The sequence below is a fragment of the Lathyrus oleraceus genome, chromosome 7 (assembly GCF_024323335.1).
Source record: "Lathyrus oleraceus cultivar Zhongwan6 chromosome 7, CAAS_Psat_ZW6_1.0, whole genome shotgun sequence".
Taxonomy (NCBI): domain Eukaryota; kingdom Viridiplantae; phylum Streptophyta; class Magnoliopsida; order Fabales; family Fabaceae; genus Lathyrus; species Lathyrus oleraceus.
This window is the reverse complement of record NC_066585.1, coordinates 232,423,273-232,437,519: the sequence shown is the minus strand read 5'-3', so window position 1 is coordinate 232,437,519 and position 14,247 is coordinate 232,423,273. Positions and strand designations below refer to the sequence as shown.

The 14,247-nt window shown below is 37.4% G+C and overlaps 1 protein-coding gene across 1 annotated transcript; it reads right to left on the bottom strand.

The window, feature by feature from the left end:
• Positions 1 to 2,080: 2,080 nt before the first annotated feature.
• On the bottom strand, positions 2,081 to 10,191 carry LOC127107708 (rRNA-processing protein fcf2). The gene is made up of 6 exons (XM_051045028.1): positions 10,023 to 10,191; positions 9,256 to 9,493; positions 2,899 to 2,959; positions 2,661 to 2,738; positions 2,450 to 2,565; positions 2,081 to 2,351 (listed from the first exon to the last, which is right to left on the bottom strand). The coding sequence occupies exons 2-6, from the start codon at positions 9,489 to 9,491 to the stop codon at positions 2,240 to 2,242; spliced, it is 603 nt and encodes a 200-aa protein (XP_050900985.1). The 5' UTR covers positions 9,492 to 9,493; positions 10,023 to 10,191; the 3' UTR covers positions 2,081 to 2,239.
• Positions 10,192 to 14,247: the final 4,056 nt, after the last annotated feature.

The following is a 14,247-nucleotide window of genomic DNA, read 5'->3' as shown; positions in this document are numbered from 1 at the left end:
CCTTCAATCGTCTTGGTCGCCCTCCAACAACTCAAGCACAACCCAACTACTTTTCCATGGGTCATGAACTCAGCTATGGTGGTACCCCTTCGATGCATACACAAGATTACGCTTATTTGTCTGACTATCTGAGACAATCTCCTGCAATTGGTGGTGATGTTCCTAGGCCCTCAGATACTCAAACACCTGGGGTAAATCATCAACGTGGGTTAGGGCCACGAGTTCGGGTAGCTATGGGATGTGGGACCGAAGATCGGTTAGGTGATCCCGATCATCGACATTAGTCTTTTTTGTGTAAACGAGTATTAATATTAATATGAATTGATCCGATTTCAACTTTATCTATCATGTACAATATTTTTCAAAAAAATTACAAAACACACACAGGTGTCAGACCAATTGACACTTCCTTTAAAGTTTAACACATAAACGCTAATTAGATTGGCAACACAATGAGCACTAGTCAATTCAATTGACGTCTTCTCTCTAAGTTTAAGAGCAGCCAATTGATCTGACACCTCCTCTTCAAAGTGGGGTAGATTAGAAAAAAAAATTAAAACCTCCTCTTCAAAGTGGGGTAGATTGAAAAAATAAATTAAAAAGAGAGTTATTTTGAAAAAAAAATAAAAAAACACTGATATTTGGTTAAAAAATTCTCAAAATTTCTGGTCACAGTTCATACACACAATTTATTCTTTTTTGAATTATGTCTCAATTATGTGATTAAATTTGTTTAAAAAATACGTTTGTAAAGTGATTCTAAAAATGCATTTACATATACTCTTAAGATTTAAAGTAGAAACACAAACACACTGTAAAGAATCTAATCCAGTTTATGTTGTTAATGACTTAACTGCACTCATTTAATATACTAATAATACATGTGGTTGTTGCATATAAATAAAACTCCTCAAACCAGCCAAGTAATTTGTCGTTGTCTCCTAATTCTCTACTCACGGCAATAAAGAGAGAATCAGATTTTTTGAGAGCCAAATCTGAAACAGACCGAAAAAAATGGGTGCTCTAAATTACATTTCTGAACTATTTGACTGTTCTGGCGGCAGTTCTCATCACAAAGAAAAAACGCAAACAATTACGATAAATTTCGGAATAATAAGTTTCTGTATTTTTCTTCTAATTTATAGATTTCAAAAATGCATTTTTGGATTTTTATAGAATACATTTTCGAATTTTAATAGAATGTTCTTTTAAATTTTAAGGGTGGAATAAACAATTCCCTTGTCTATAGTCTACTGGATTGCACCAAATGTTATCTCAGTCAACTTTTATTTTCAAGCAATTGAATATGGTCTTATTTTTTAAAAATAACTTTACCATAGAAGATGGAATTGGAATTAAGATGATTATCCATAATGTCTCTTAATGTCCTATCAAAAGCCTCAAAACAATGTTTGTTAGCTATAGAAACCTCATCCCAAATTATCAACTGCGTTTGTCTCAGTATTTCTACAAGATCATCCTTTGGTTCAATGTTGCAAACAGAATTCTCTAAAGTACGTAGGAGAATTTTGAACTTGAAATGGACTGTTCTCCCTCCAAGGAGCAACAATGATGCAATTCCGTTTGATGCAACGGTTATGACAATTTGATGTTTTGATCTCAAATAACTTGTAAGAGTTCGCCACATAAATGTTTTTCCCGTTCCGCCATGCCCATGCAGGAAGAAAACACCACCTTTTTGTTCTGTGACAGCATTGATGATTTTATTAAAAATCAAGTTTTGTTCACCTGCAAAAATTGGATTACAAATAATAATTATTGTGAATTGAATGGCATGTATGATGTATCAATTACCAATTGAAAAAAACATGTAGTATAAATGGCATTGATGCAGTCCTGGAAGTTAAAAACATTATCAGCGAGGAATGAGAATAAGTTGTAGTGATATCAGAGGGAATTAACAATGGTAGGTATATAATAGAGAATGTAAAATAATTGAAAAAAACATGATGGCAACTAGCATATTCATACGCTTCAAATATGGACATTCTCTTTTCAGATTCATTCATTAATCAATATATCTAACCTATATAAATATCAAATAGTTACTCAATGAATCTAAAAAGAAAACCTTTCTTCATAATAGTGACCAGTATAACACAAATGCTAGTTGAAAGAAATTACAAACATGAATTTCCATAATTATAAACTGTTCTATTGCAATAATTTCCTGACATGTGAACAAAACTGAATGCAAAACTCCAACGGTGTGTAAAATTCAGAACTTCCTCCTTTCTTTTGCACGTTTCCGCGAACTTTGACCATTGATCTTCCACTTTTCATTCCCAGCTGGTTGCCTCTGCTCTTCGATTTCTCGAACCTTTCGCTTCCTATAAAAAATGTTGATATCAAGTAAAGTTAAGCCCAATAGAGAGATGCTTTCTAAATTCATGCAAGTAATTTAACATGCACATTGCCTATCTCTTACCTGTAAGCTGACTGGTTTTGATCAGCAAGCAACTCGTCTGCAAGCGTTTCTTTCCTCTCTTTCTTTGTTAATCTGCCTGAGAAGAAGTCCAGCGGGGAGCCTACAATTGTTCCGACCTGATCGTATACACACGATGATAAAAAGTTAAAGATGAATCACCAAGAAATCTAATTTTGATGGGACTTTCAAGTTTCAACAACACTGAACTTACCTGAAAGTACTTTGGAAGAGTCTTTGACTTTGAATCACCCTTCTTGTAGTGCCGTTTTGGATCAAAGGCATCCCTCAACTGTGACCATCAACCAATATATACATATTAAAGTGTTAGTATCATATTTCCACAAATAAAGGCATAAAAAGTTGCGTTGTCATCATATAGAAAAATGAATATATTCCAGATTCTCTCTGGAGGGGAGGGGGATAGAACATAATGTCCAAAACTCAATCACCTTTAGTAACTTCAGATCTCTCTGCAGCTCAGGGGTCATGGTTTGAGCAGGCATGTCAAACCTGGTAAAGATTTAAATATGATTAGATAACTACCATTATGACTTCTAACCTAAAAACACACACAAACACATACATATAGAAATCAAAGGAAATGTATAAATAAATATTCAACAACCACCAAGTCTTATCCTTTCAAAACAAACAATCAAACAAAAAAAAACAAGTCTCATACCACTAAGTGTGGTCGGCTACATAGATCAGATGTGGGACGTCATAATGTTCTATCATTTAATAGTAAAGTGTTGGCTATTTCATTGTAAAACTATCATTCATTTTCTGTTAAATTCATAACAGAATTATCAACACAATTCTCTCTTCTCCCAACTCTTGAAAAATTAATATGAACAGTTCTTCATCCCTTCCACTTTTCTATTATGGGAATAAAGAATGGTTCATATTGATTTTGTAAGAGCCGAAAGAAGAGAGAAATGTGCTTATAATTCTGTTACGAATTTATCAGAAAATGAATGTTTGTTTTACAATGAAATAGCCAACTGCTATTTACAATAGGCCGAATCTAAACTGAGTTAGTTACACTCAGTTACAGCTCAGCACATGGTTGTTGCAACAACCATCTAGAGCTTTCTAAACCTTTCTAATTGATTCTTTTCTAACTATATGGAAACAGTTACAGACTTGTTAGTATACTATATCTTTATCATATATCTATCCAACTCATTAGTCTCTAGATCTATAATTTTTCGAGGTCTTTCTCTGTCTTTAGTGATTTGACTACTCTGCATCTGGTCTACTCTTCACTCTACATGTCAAAATCACCTAAGACGAGTTTCCATTATCTCTCATATGATAGGTGCTAGTACCTCAACTCTCTCTATCTCTCTCTAATGTTGTCATTTATAATCTTATCATGTCTAGTTTTACCATATGATACACCTACTGCACTTAGGTGATCGAAATCGGCACTCTTCGAGCGAGTGTTAGCTCCACAAGAGAAGAAGAAAGAAACTAATGAAGGGGAGAAATCTTCTTAATATTCCTCATGACCAAATGGTTCTCCAGTACAGCTATAAAAAGGAGAGTGGGTGTTAACAAACTCTAACAACCCAACACGATTTCAGGAAAAGACAAAAGCATAACAGAAATGAAATTAAAAGGAATAACACTATTCTAGATCCTTCAGCCGCACACGTAATCCTCCATCCATGCTGGCTTTTGGGGCTGTCTCTTTCCCAATTCCTGGACTACCTCATCATCTGACTCATTTTCATTGGGCCTTGGGACACTGTTTTGGGTTGGGCTTATGGGGGGTGTATCATTCCTCCCTCCTTCAAACATCACCTTGTCCTCAAGGTGCAGAGACGGAAAAACCTTGCGGAACGGATCCCAATCTTCCCATGATGCTTCATCAGGTGAGCAACCTGCCCACTGTACCAGCACCTGCTGCAGTGGAGACCCGTTTACTAACACAGTGCGAGTGGCAACAATTGCTAAAGGTGTCTCCACCGGCTGATTTGTAAAACTCTCCTCAGGCAGATCGCGCGACGGAGTGATAGTTGGTCCTCGATACGGCTTCAAATTTGAAATGTGGAATACCGGATGAATGCGACTACCTTCCGGTAACTGGAGTCGATATGCAACCTGACCAATACGATCAATGATAGAAAAAGGACCGTAATATTTCTTGGATAATTTGTGTTGGCGGCGACGGCGGACAGAATTTTGGCGGTATGGCTGTAAGCGGACAAGAACCAAATCGCCGACAGAGAGTTGGAGGTCGCGGCGGTGGTTATTAGCTTGTTGGATCATACGGTGCTGTGCTGCCAATAAATTGGTCTTGAGCAGACGGAGAAGCTCATCGCGATCCATTAAAGCGTCATCAACCGCGGGAAGTGTAGATGAACCTCGAGTGTATAGAGGGATAGAAGGAGGTTTACGCCCATACAGTGCCTGGAACGGGGACATTTTTAGTCCACTGTGGTGACTGGTATTGTAATGAAACTCCGCCCATGGCAAGAAACTCACCCAAGTATTTGGTTTCTGTTGTGTGAAGGCGCGAAGATATTGCTCCAGTGTGCGATTAATCACCTCAGACTGCCCATCAGTTTGTGGGTGGTAGGCACTACTCATGGACAATTTGGTGCCACTCATTTCAAATAAGTTCTTCCAAAACGAGCTGAGAAAGACAGGGTCACGATCTGAGATGATGGAGCGGGGGAAGCCATGATGCTTGACGACAATGGAAATAAACAAATCGGCAACTCGAGATGCTGTAAAGGCAGTAGGAAGAGCACCAAAATGGGCGGATTTTGACAATCGATCCACAACAACTAAGATAACGGTGGAACCTTGAGAGACGGGGAGGCCGGTGATGAAGTCCATGGTGACATCCTCCCAAACTGATTCTGGAATCGGGAGCGGTTGCAACAGACCCGTTGGAACTTGTGTGGAGTATTTGATCTGCTGGCAAGTGAGACAAGAGGCCACAAATGCTTCGACTGCTTGGCGCATCTTAGGCCAAAAGAAATTTGCAGCAACACGAACCAAGGTGCGTTTAACCCCGGCGTGACCGCCACTTGGTGTGTCATGAAATTCCGTCAGAACTTGATTACATAATGCCGAGGTGGGGCTCAGAACATATCTTCCCTTGTGAAGGATAACCCCATTTACCACAGAATATGGATGAGGAAGGAGTCCCTGTTTGTGTTTCTCATGCAATTCCAAGAAAAAAACCTCTGTTTGATTCGCAAGTTGCAGTTGCTGTAAAATTGAGAATGTGGGAGTAGACACCAATGCACAAAACATGGTTAGAGTAGGGGTAGGTTCCAAATCCCACTATGTGGGAACGCGGGACAAAGCATCGGCGACCCTATTTGACACACCCGGTTTATATTCAATGCGGAAATGAAAGCCCAATAACTTGCGAACATATGCTTGTTGATCTGGCGTCTGAATGACTTGTTGTAGGAGTTCCCGAATACTTTTGTGATCTGTCCAAATTACAAAAAAATGGCCCAATAAGTATTGTCTCCATTTCAACACAGACTCCGTAATCGCATGAAGTTCTTTGATGTATACTGAAGCAGCCTGCATCTTGGGTCCCAATTTTTTGCTAAAAAAAGCAATCGGGTGGCCCTCTTGCATAAGTACTGCACCAATTCCACACTGTGAAGCATCAGTCTCGATAATAAACTCTTTGTCAAAGTCTGGAAGTTTCAAAACCGGTGCTGCCATCATAGCTTGCTTCAATGTAGTGAATGCTGAAGCTGCCTCAGAGGACCAAACAAAGGCATCGTGACGAAGAAGGTCAGTAAGCGGTGTTGCAATGCTAGCGTAATTGGCAATAAAGCGGCGATAATACCCTGTGAGGCCTAAAAAACCACGAAGCTGTTTGATGCAGGAAGGAATAGGCCACTTGACCATAGCCTCTAACTTGGCAGGGTCAGCATGTACTCCCTGAGATGACACAATGTGGCCTAAATAGTCTATTGATTCTTGACAAAACAAGCATTTGGAGAGCTTGACATAAAATGAGTTAGTGAATAAACAATTCAAAACTAGCTCCAGATGCTGCAAGTGATCAGCAAGAGAACTGCTATACACCAAAATATCGTCAAAGAAAACAATGACAAACCGTCGCAAAAACTGCGAAAACAACCGATTCATCGTTGCTTGGAATGTTGAGGGTGCATTGGTGAGACCGAACGGCATGACGAGGAACTCAAAATGCCCCTCATGTGTGCGAAAAGCAGTCTTGTATGTATCGCGCGGGTGCACCCGTATTTGATGGTATCCCGCACGAAGGTCCAACTTACTGAAAATGGTAGCACCCCCAAGCTCGTCCAACAATTCATCAATGGTAGGGATGGGGAATTTGTCCTTAACGGTAGCAGCGTTCAAGGCGCGATAATCAACGCAAAATCGCCATGATCCATCTTTTTTGCGAACCAACAAAACCGGGGAAGAGAAAGGGCTGTGACTCGGGATAATTATGCCTTGATCAAGCATCTCCCGAATTAATTTCTCCATTTCTGATTTTTGAAATTGCGGATAACGGTATGGCCTCACATTGATTGGGTTGGTGCCCTCAACCAAATGAATGCGATGGTCAATAGAACGGTGAGGTGGTAAACCAGTCGGAGCGACAAAAAGATGCCGAAAACGTTGCAGTATGGTTAACACGGGTTCAGGGAGGGATTGGGGAAATTGTGGTGGGTCTATTTTAGTTGAAGTTTCAGGGCATGGTGTAATGGTGAAGATACCTGCAACTGTGTCGCTATGAACCAGGGACTGGAATTGGAGTAAAGACACCGAGTGAGAGTGGACTGAGGAGTCACCGCGAAGAGTGACTGGTTGACCTTCCCATAGAAATTCCATTGTCAAAGCAGAGTAGTCATGAGCAACTTTCCCCAATAATTGAAGCCATGGAAAGCCTAACACCACGTCAGGGCCTTCAATTGCAAGCACAAAAAGATCAACTGGAAACGTAATACCTTGCAGGAGTAAAGGTACATTAGGGCAACAATATTGACATAATAAAGAGGAGCCACAACCCGTAGCCACCCGGAAACGCGGGCAAGGAGTCATTGGAAGGCCTAACCGTTCCACCAACGCCGGATTAATAAAATTATGTGTGCTGCCGCTGTCGATTAGAGTGTGAAATTGGTGGTTACCGTACGCACCTGAAACGCGTAGAGAACGGCCTTGGAGCTGACTAGAGAGGGCGTTAAGGCTTGATATGTCCCCGGACACATCCTCATGAGAAGCTTCCTCAATATCAATATCATGTTCATCATCATCAACACCAAGTAGCAAGAGAACTTTGCTACGACAACGATGAGATGGATTCCATTTTTCGTCACACTTGAAACAAAGGCCTTTAGAACGGCGATCACGAATCTCTGTCGGTGGAAGGTGACGGACGGGTAAGGTGGCTTGAGGGGTGGGAAGCAGAGGAGGTAATGAAGTTGGTTTTGTATGTGGAGGTGTGGTTTGGGATTGTGGGATTTGTGTGGAAGGTTGTTGGATTGGGGTGGTTGTGATAGGTGGGTTAGTGGAATTACGGGTCCAATTTTTGGAGTACGGAGGATTGTCACCCAAACGCGCCTCATACGCACGAGCCATAGCAAAGGCTTCCATCAACGTTGGGGGACGGTGAAATTGCAGCTCACGACGGAGAGTTTGTTTCAAGCCGGTAATGAAAAAACTAATTAAAAGTGGTTCTAAGATACCGTTAACCTTGTTCATGAGATCCTCAAATTGAGCTTGGAAATCAGCAACTGAACCCGTTTGTGATAGTTTGGAAAGCTCACCTTCAACATCTTCATACGCCGTCGGACCGAAGCGGTGGCGAACGGATGTGAGAAACGCTTGCCACGAGGTGAACAAGTTGTTGCGCGTAGCCCACTGAAACCAACCAGCTGCACGACCTTCCAAATGAAATGAAACGATTTGGAGACGCGAAGCTTCCGGTGTGTCGTGGAAATTGAAAAACGCTTCAATCTGAAAAAGCCAATCGGAAGCATTCGAACCATCAAATCTGGGAACCGATAACTTGAGCGAACGTGAGATAGAGCTAGTAACGGATGAAGGTGATGCAGTACGGAGATGCGCAACCTTAGAATCTACTTCCAGAAGGTGTTGATGAAGTGTGTTGTGAATGGAATCTGAGTGTGCGTCAAGGGAGGATTGGAGAAGAGCACTAAGGGATGAGGATTGGGCATCGAGTTTGGATTGAAGGGCGTTCATAATGGCGTCGTGAGACATTGTTCAATGAAAGCACCAATGATACACCTACTGCACTTAGGTGATCGAAATCGGCACTCTTCGAGCGAGTGTTAGCTCCACAAGAGAAGAAGAAAGAAACTAATGAAGGGGAGAAATCTTCTTAATATTCCTCATGACCAAATGGTTCTCCAGTACAGCTATAAAAAGGAGAGTGGGTGTTAACAAACTCTAACAACCCAACACGATTTCAGGAAAAGACAAAAGCATAACAGAAATGAAATTAAAAGGAATAACACTATTCTAGATCCTTCAGCCGCACACGTAATCCTCCATCCATGCTGGCTTTTTGGGCTGTCTCTTTCCCAATTCCTGGACTACCTCATCATCTGACTCATTTTCATTGGGCCTTGGGACACTGTTTTGGGTTGGGCTTATGGGGGGTGTATCAGTCTAGTTTTACCATATAATTCAAATAAATAAATTTATAATTGATAAAAAAAATCTATCACTAAATGTCTAGTTAAGTAGTGTAAAAAAAGATATATACAAATAAACAAAAGATTCCAACCTTGGTTGCATTAAGAAAAGGTAAAACTTGCTTTAGATCATACCATTGTTTTCCAGCAGTATCCTTAACTTGCTGTCTCAATAACTTATTTAATTTTTTGGGATCATTAGGAGGAACGAATAGCCCATTAACCAACTCTGAATTTGGTTTCCAAATAGTGCTACTTGGTGCCTTGGCTTGAAGTTGGGCATGAGATGGATCATTTGTAGCCTTTGACAGAGATGGAAAAGGTAACTGTGGTTGCCACGAGAGACCGATCACTGGCTTTTTCTCCGGCATTCCTGAAACCAAAATGAAATGCAGTGAAATTTCAAAACAAAATGCATTAAGCCTGAAAAGTCGAAAACTCAAGCCAAATAATATTTTTTTTATAAAACTACATTAAATCATTTTTGAAACCTATAGCCTAATATGAAACACCACACTGAGACTCATATATTGACTCCGGTAATAATTTAAAAAAAATGAAAGTCACGTATTTTTTCAGATGTGTCGATGGTAATGAGCTCTAATATTATCAAAATACATGACAGCACTAAAACAAAATGAATCCATAACACAAACCATTATCTTAAAAACCAACAAAATAAGACATATTGAATCAATCAATAAACTGCTTGTATTTATACAGTCTAAACAATACATCCAGTTATTATAGCATAAAAAAGGTACTGAAAGTAAGAACTTAGATCACTAAAATCAAAGGTAAAACCATAAACCCTAGAAAATAATGAAGAAAAATAAGTAAAACTCTCATGAATGAAAGGGAAGAAACAGGTATGAGAGAGAAATAGAAAGATACTACGCTACCTTGAAAAATCGAGAATGGCTTGAGAAGGAAAGAGAGAGAACGGGTTGAAGAACCAAATCGAACGAAGACTTAGAGAACTGCTTGAGAAATGGCTTGAAGATGAAATTGAAGAGTTATGTCGGAGACTGTGTTAAAAATAAAAATAAAATAAAAACATATGTAATATGTAATTATGTTGTACTTTTTACTGCTTTTTTAATCGTCCATCTATCTGCTTTTTTTCAGTGCACACGTGTGGAATTATGTATTGTACTTTTTACTTAATTTTAGTTTAAATTGATTAGTGATAAAAACATGTAATATGTATTCAATTCAGGTAAACCCTCGTTATAATTAAATTTGAATTTTTTTAAAGTATATTTGATCGTTAATATATAAAGTATATTTGATCGTTAATATATAGATCATATGATTAAATATATTAATCGTTAAATGTTAAAAAAAAAAAGTCAAATTTATTTGTAATAGTGATCGGAGAGTGTATATATGAATTTTGGTTAAGATATGTGAATATATTTTTTTAAATGATCATATTTTTCAAAAATAATCTCAAATAATCACTATTTTAAAATATTTACAAATATAACCACTTTTTCAAAAAAAAAAAAAAAAAAATCAATACGCCATTTGTATTGGCGCATGCAATGATTATGTTGAACATAGTCATTTGAAGTAGCACATGCATGATTATTTCTCCATTAGTAGTGGTACATGCATATCTAATGCGCCATATGCAATGACGCATGCATAATCCACTCAGTAAATGCGTCAATGCATATGACTACTGCTAATTTGCACGTCTATAAATACAACATCACCTTCCCATAATTTTTCACACATGTTCTTACTATTTTCTTCCTTTTTTTTTAAATGTCTTCATATATCTCTGTCTTTATATTCACAAGAGAAATGTCATTTTAATTTTTTCAGCAGTGTAGTCTCTGATAAAGATCTGACTTTGGAATGTAAATACGTTCGAACATCTTAACAGGACCTTGAACGGTTGGTTAGATGGAGAAAATGTAGAGGGTGAAAAGATCATAAGAATTCAAAGGCTTGACATCAACTTCAACCAAATGGAGAAGTTCGTTTCTGTGTGAATGTTAAAACTGATAGAGATGTTCACATGATGATGTATAGTTCTCACAAAATTATTTTGATGGTTGTAATCGCATAGTTATGTTGTTTAATTGTTGTAATTATTTGTGATGTTATGTTATTGTGTAGTTGTTTGTGTTGTTGTTTAATTATTGTTTAATTGTTGTTTAAATTATTGTTTAATTATTGTTTAATTGTTGTTTAAATTATTGTTTAATTGTTATTTTCAAGTTACTGTAACTGAATCTTATGATCTTTATGAAATGAATGTTGTTTTGAATATAAATCAAAAGGGTTACAATTAAAATTATGTTGTTGTGCTTCGTCCAACGCTGAGACAGTTTGTACGACTATGATCGGGCTGGTAGCATGACTACATAATCTCACTATTTTGTTTGTCGTATCCATTTCAGTTCGAATATGGGTGTTGTTTGGGCATCCTTTTTTCTTTCTTCGCTGATAAAACTTAACTTGGTTGTCTGCAAAAAGCACCGGAATTTTGTAGATAATTTGTGTCACTAATTACACTGCAATTTCTTTTCTATTCTTTGTTTCAAATGTGAAAAAATTGATCGTCTATTTATCATAAACCGAGTAACTTCTGTGTTACAAAAACTAAAACCGGATAACTCACATTGAAATATTTCACCATCGGTATGGGCATTGATCATGAATTGTGGTGATGAAGCCATTTTTGTAAGATGCAAGTTTAGTGTACTGGTTACTGCGTCTTAGTCGTACTAGCATGCACTTAAATAGGGATGAGGATGGATTTCCAAAAATCAAGGTATGCGTCATAGGGTATGGCGCATGCTCTATTGTTTTAACTTAGGCGTCATTTGCAGTGCCTTATAGCTTTGTATGCGTGAGTCTATGGTTCAAATAACACACGCGCCCTTCCCAATGGCGCGTGCTCCAAAAATCACATGCAAAAAAAGCATCACGTGAATGCGACATACAGTCAACCTACACTCCCCAATGGCACCTTTCCCATCTATGAATACAGATGTTTATCAGCATTTCCATAAAACACACTCAACATATCTACATTGTCTGCAACATACACTTAACCTACCTACTTTGTCAGCAACAGAAACTCAAACGCATTTAACAAAATGTCTCTACTAACCATGGGTAATAAACATCGAGGAACAATCGACAATATTGCGACATTTGTAAGTTATTATTTAACTTCCCTAACATTATTGTTTATTACTTATTCTTACTTATTTCTTAATTATCTTTTGTTAGGACCCAAAGAGATTTTAATGTCGTGTACATGAATATGTATCACACGACCCTTTGATAGAATCGTGTTTACGAACATGCGGTTTTGGTAATCTACTCAATATAGTCTCATACTCATTGATTACAAATCTATTCTTGCTTTAGTAGAAAGATGGAGATCCGAGACCCAAACATTTCACCTTCCATGCGGTGAATGTATTGTCACACTTGAGGACGTCTACATGTTGTTGGGTCTACCTATCGATGGTAAGGTCGTAAATGGTAGGGTTAACCATAATAACTCTATATGCGAGGAATTGTTGGGTGCCATTTTGTGTGAAGACACAACTATGGGACAAAATTCGGGATCAACCTAGGGGATAAGGTATTTATTTAAAATATCTTAAACAATATTATTCAAGTATAACATTAAACAAAGAATTGGCTGAGTATGAAAAGATAATTAAAGCTCGTTGTTATATTATGATTCTATTTGGTAATTTTTTATTTCTTGAAAGTACTGGTAATTCGGTAAATATTATGTATTTGTCGTTGTTATGAAACATAAGTAAAGTAGGCACATATAGTTGGGGTTTAGTTGTTTTTCCCCATCTATATAGTTCATTGTGTAAAAATGCAAAAAAAAAATACTTGTATGCGGAATGCCTTGCTTTGTTATGACTTTCTTTAATGCAGAATGCCACGCTGTTGATTCCCAGATTTAATCTGGACCATTGGATGTTGATTCCCAGATTTAATCTCAGCCTTGCTTTGTTATGACTTTCTTTAATGCGGAATGCCACGCTGTTGACCAAGGTGCATCATGCGCGCGCGTTTCCCAGCCATGTGATCAGCCACGTCAATTAATGAAGTGGGATCTGACGCTTGTGGTTTTTTCCTATTTTCTGAATTTCCATTTTAATTTCTTTTATTCCATTTTAATTTAAAAATTCATAACTTCTTTATTTGAAATCACAAAAATATGGGACCAATTGCAAAAAAATTCTCTTAAATTCTAGTTTCATAAAATGATTTTTAATTATTTTTGTGATTCCATTTAATATTTTTTGTGAATTATTTCTTTTCTGATTGATTTTAATTCATTTAAAATACCATTTGATATTCAAAAATGTCAAAAATATTTTCTTAATATCTTTGGATGATGATGGATCTATGAAAAATATTCTCATTAATTTCTTAATTGATTTGAGATTTATTTGAGATTTTTGTCCAATTATGTTATTTTTCTTCATTTTTAATTGTTTAAAATTAGTTTCTGTTTTCAAAAAATGGTGAAAATTTTTGTCAAACCTTGTTTGACCATGTTAGGCTTATGATGATCCAATTGGACTTATCCAAGTTGATTTGAATTGGATTTGAAGTTTGACCTTTATTTGTTCATTTTATTTTATGTATTATTTTAATTCCAAAAAAAATACCAAAAATATGTTTGACCTTTCTTGACCTCTAAGCTTCATTTCACTTTTGTTTACCATTGATTGATGTTGATTCCATTCATATTTGATCAATGTGTCTTGGTTATGTCTTTTGATTACTCATTTTTGGTTCATTCCATTTCCATCTTCATCTTCTTCTTTTTCTTTTGACCAATGAGTTAATGATTGGTGGTTAGCCTTGACATATGAGGGGCTTAACCTTATTTGATCCAAATCAAATTCATCTTGATCAAAGATCAAGTGAATTGCTTTGTGTCCAAGATAGGTTGCTTCTTGGTCAAGCAAAAAAAAACCTAAATCCATACAAGGTCATTCTTCTTTTCTTTTGGCATGGCAAGTTGTAGGAGCTTGGCTTACTAGTCATGGTCTCTACCTTGTGTTTATTTGCCTATAGTTTTATGACCGGCCTCAGATAGGTGTGACTACTACGTTAGTCTACTTA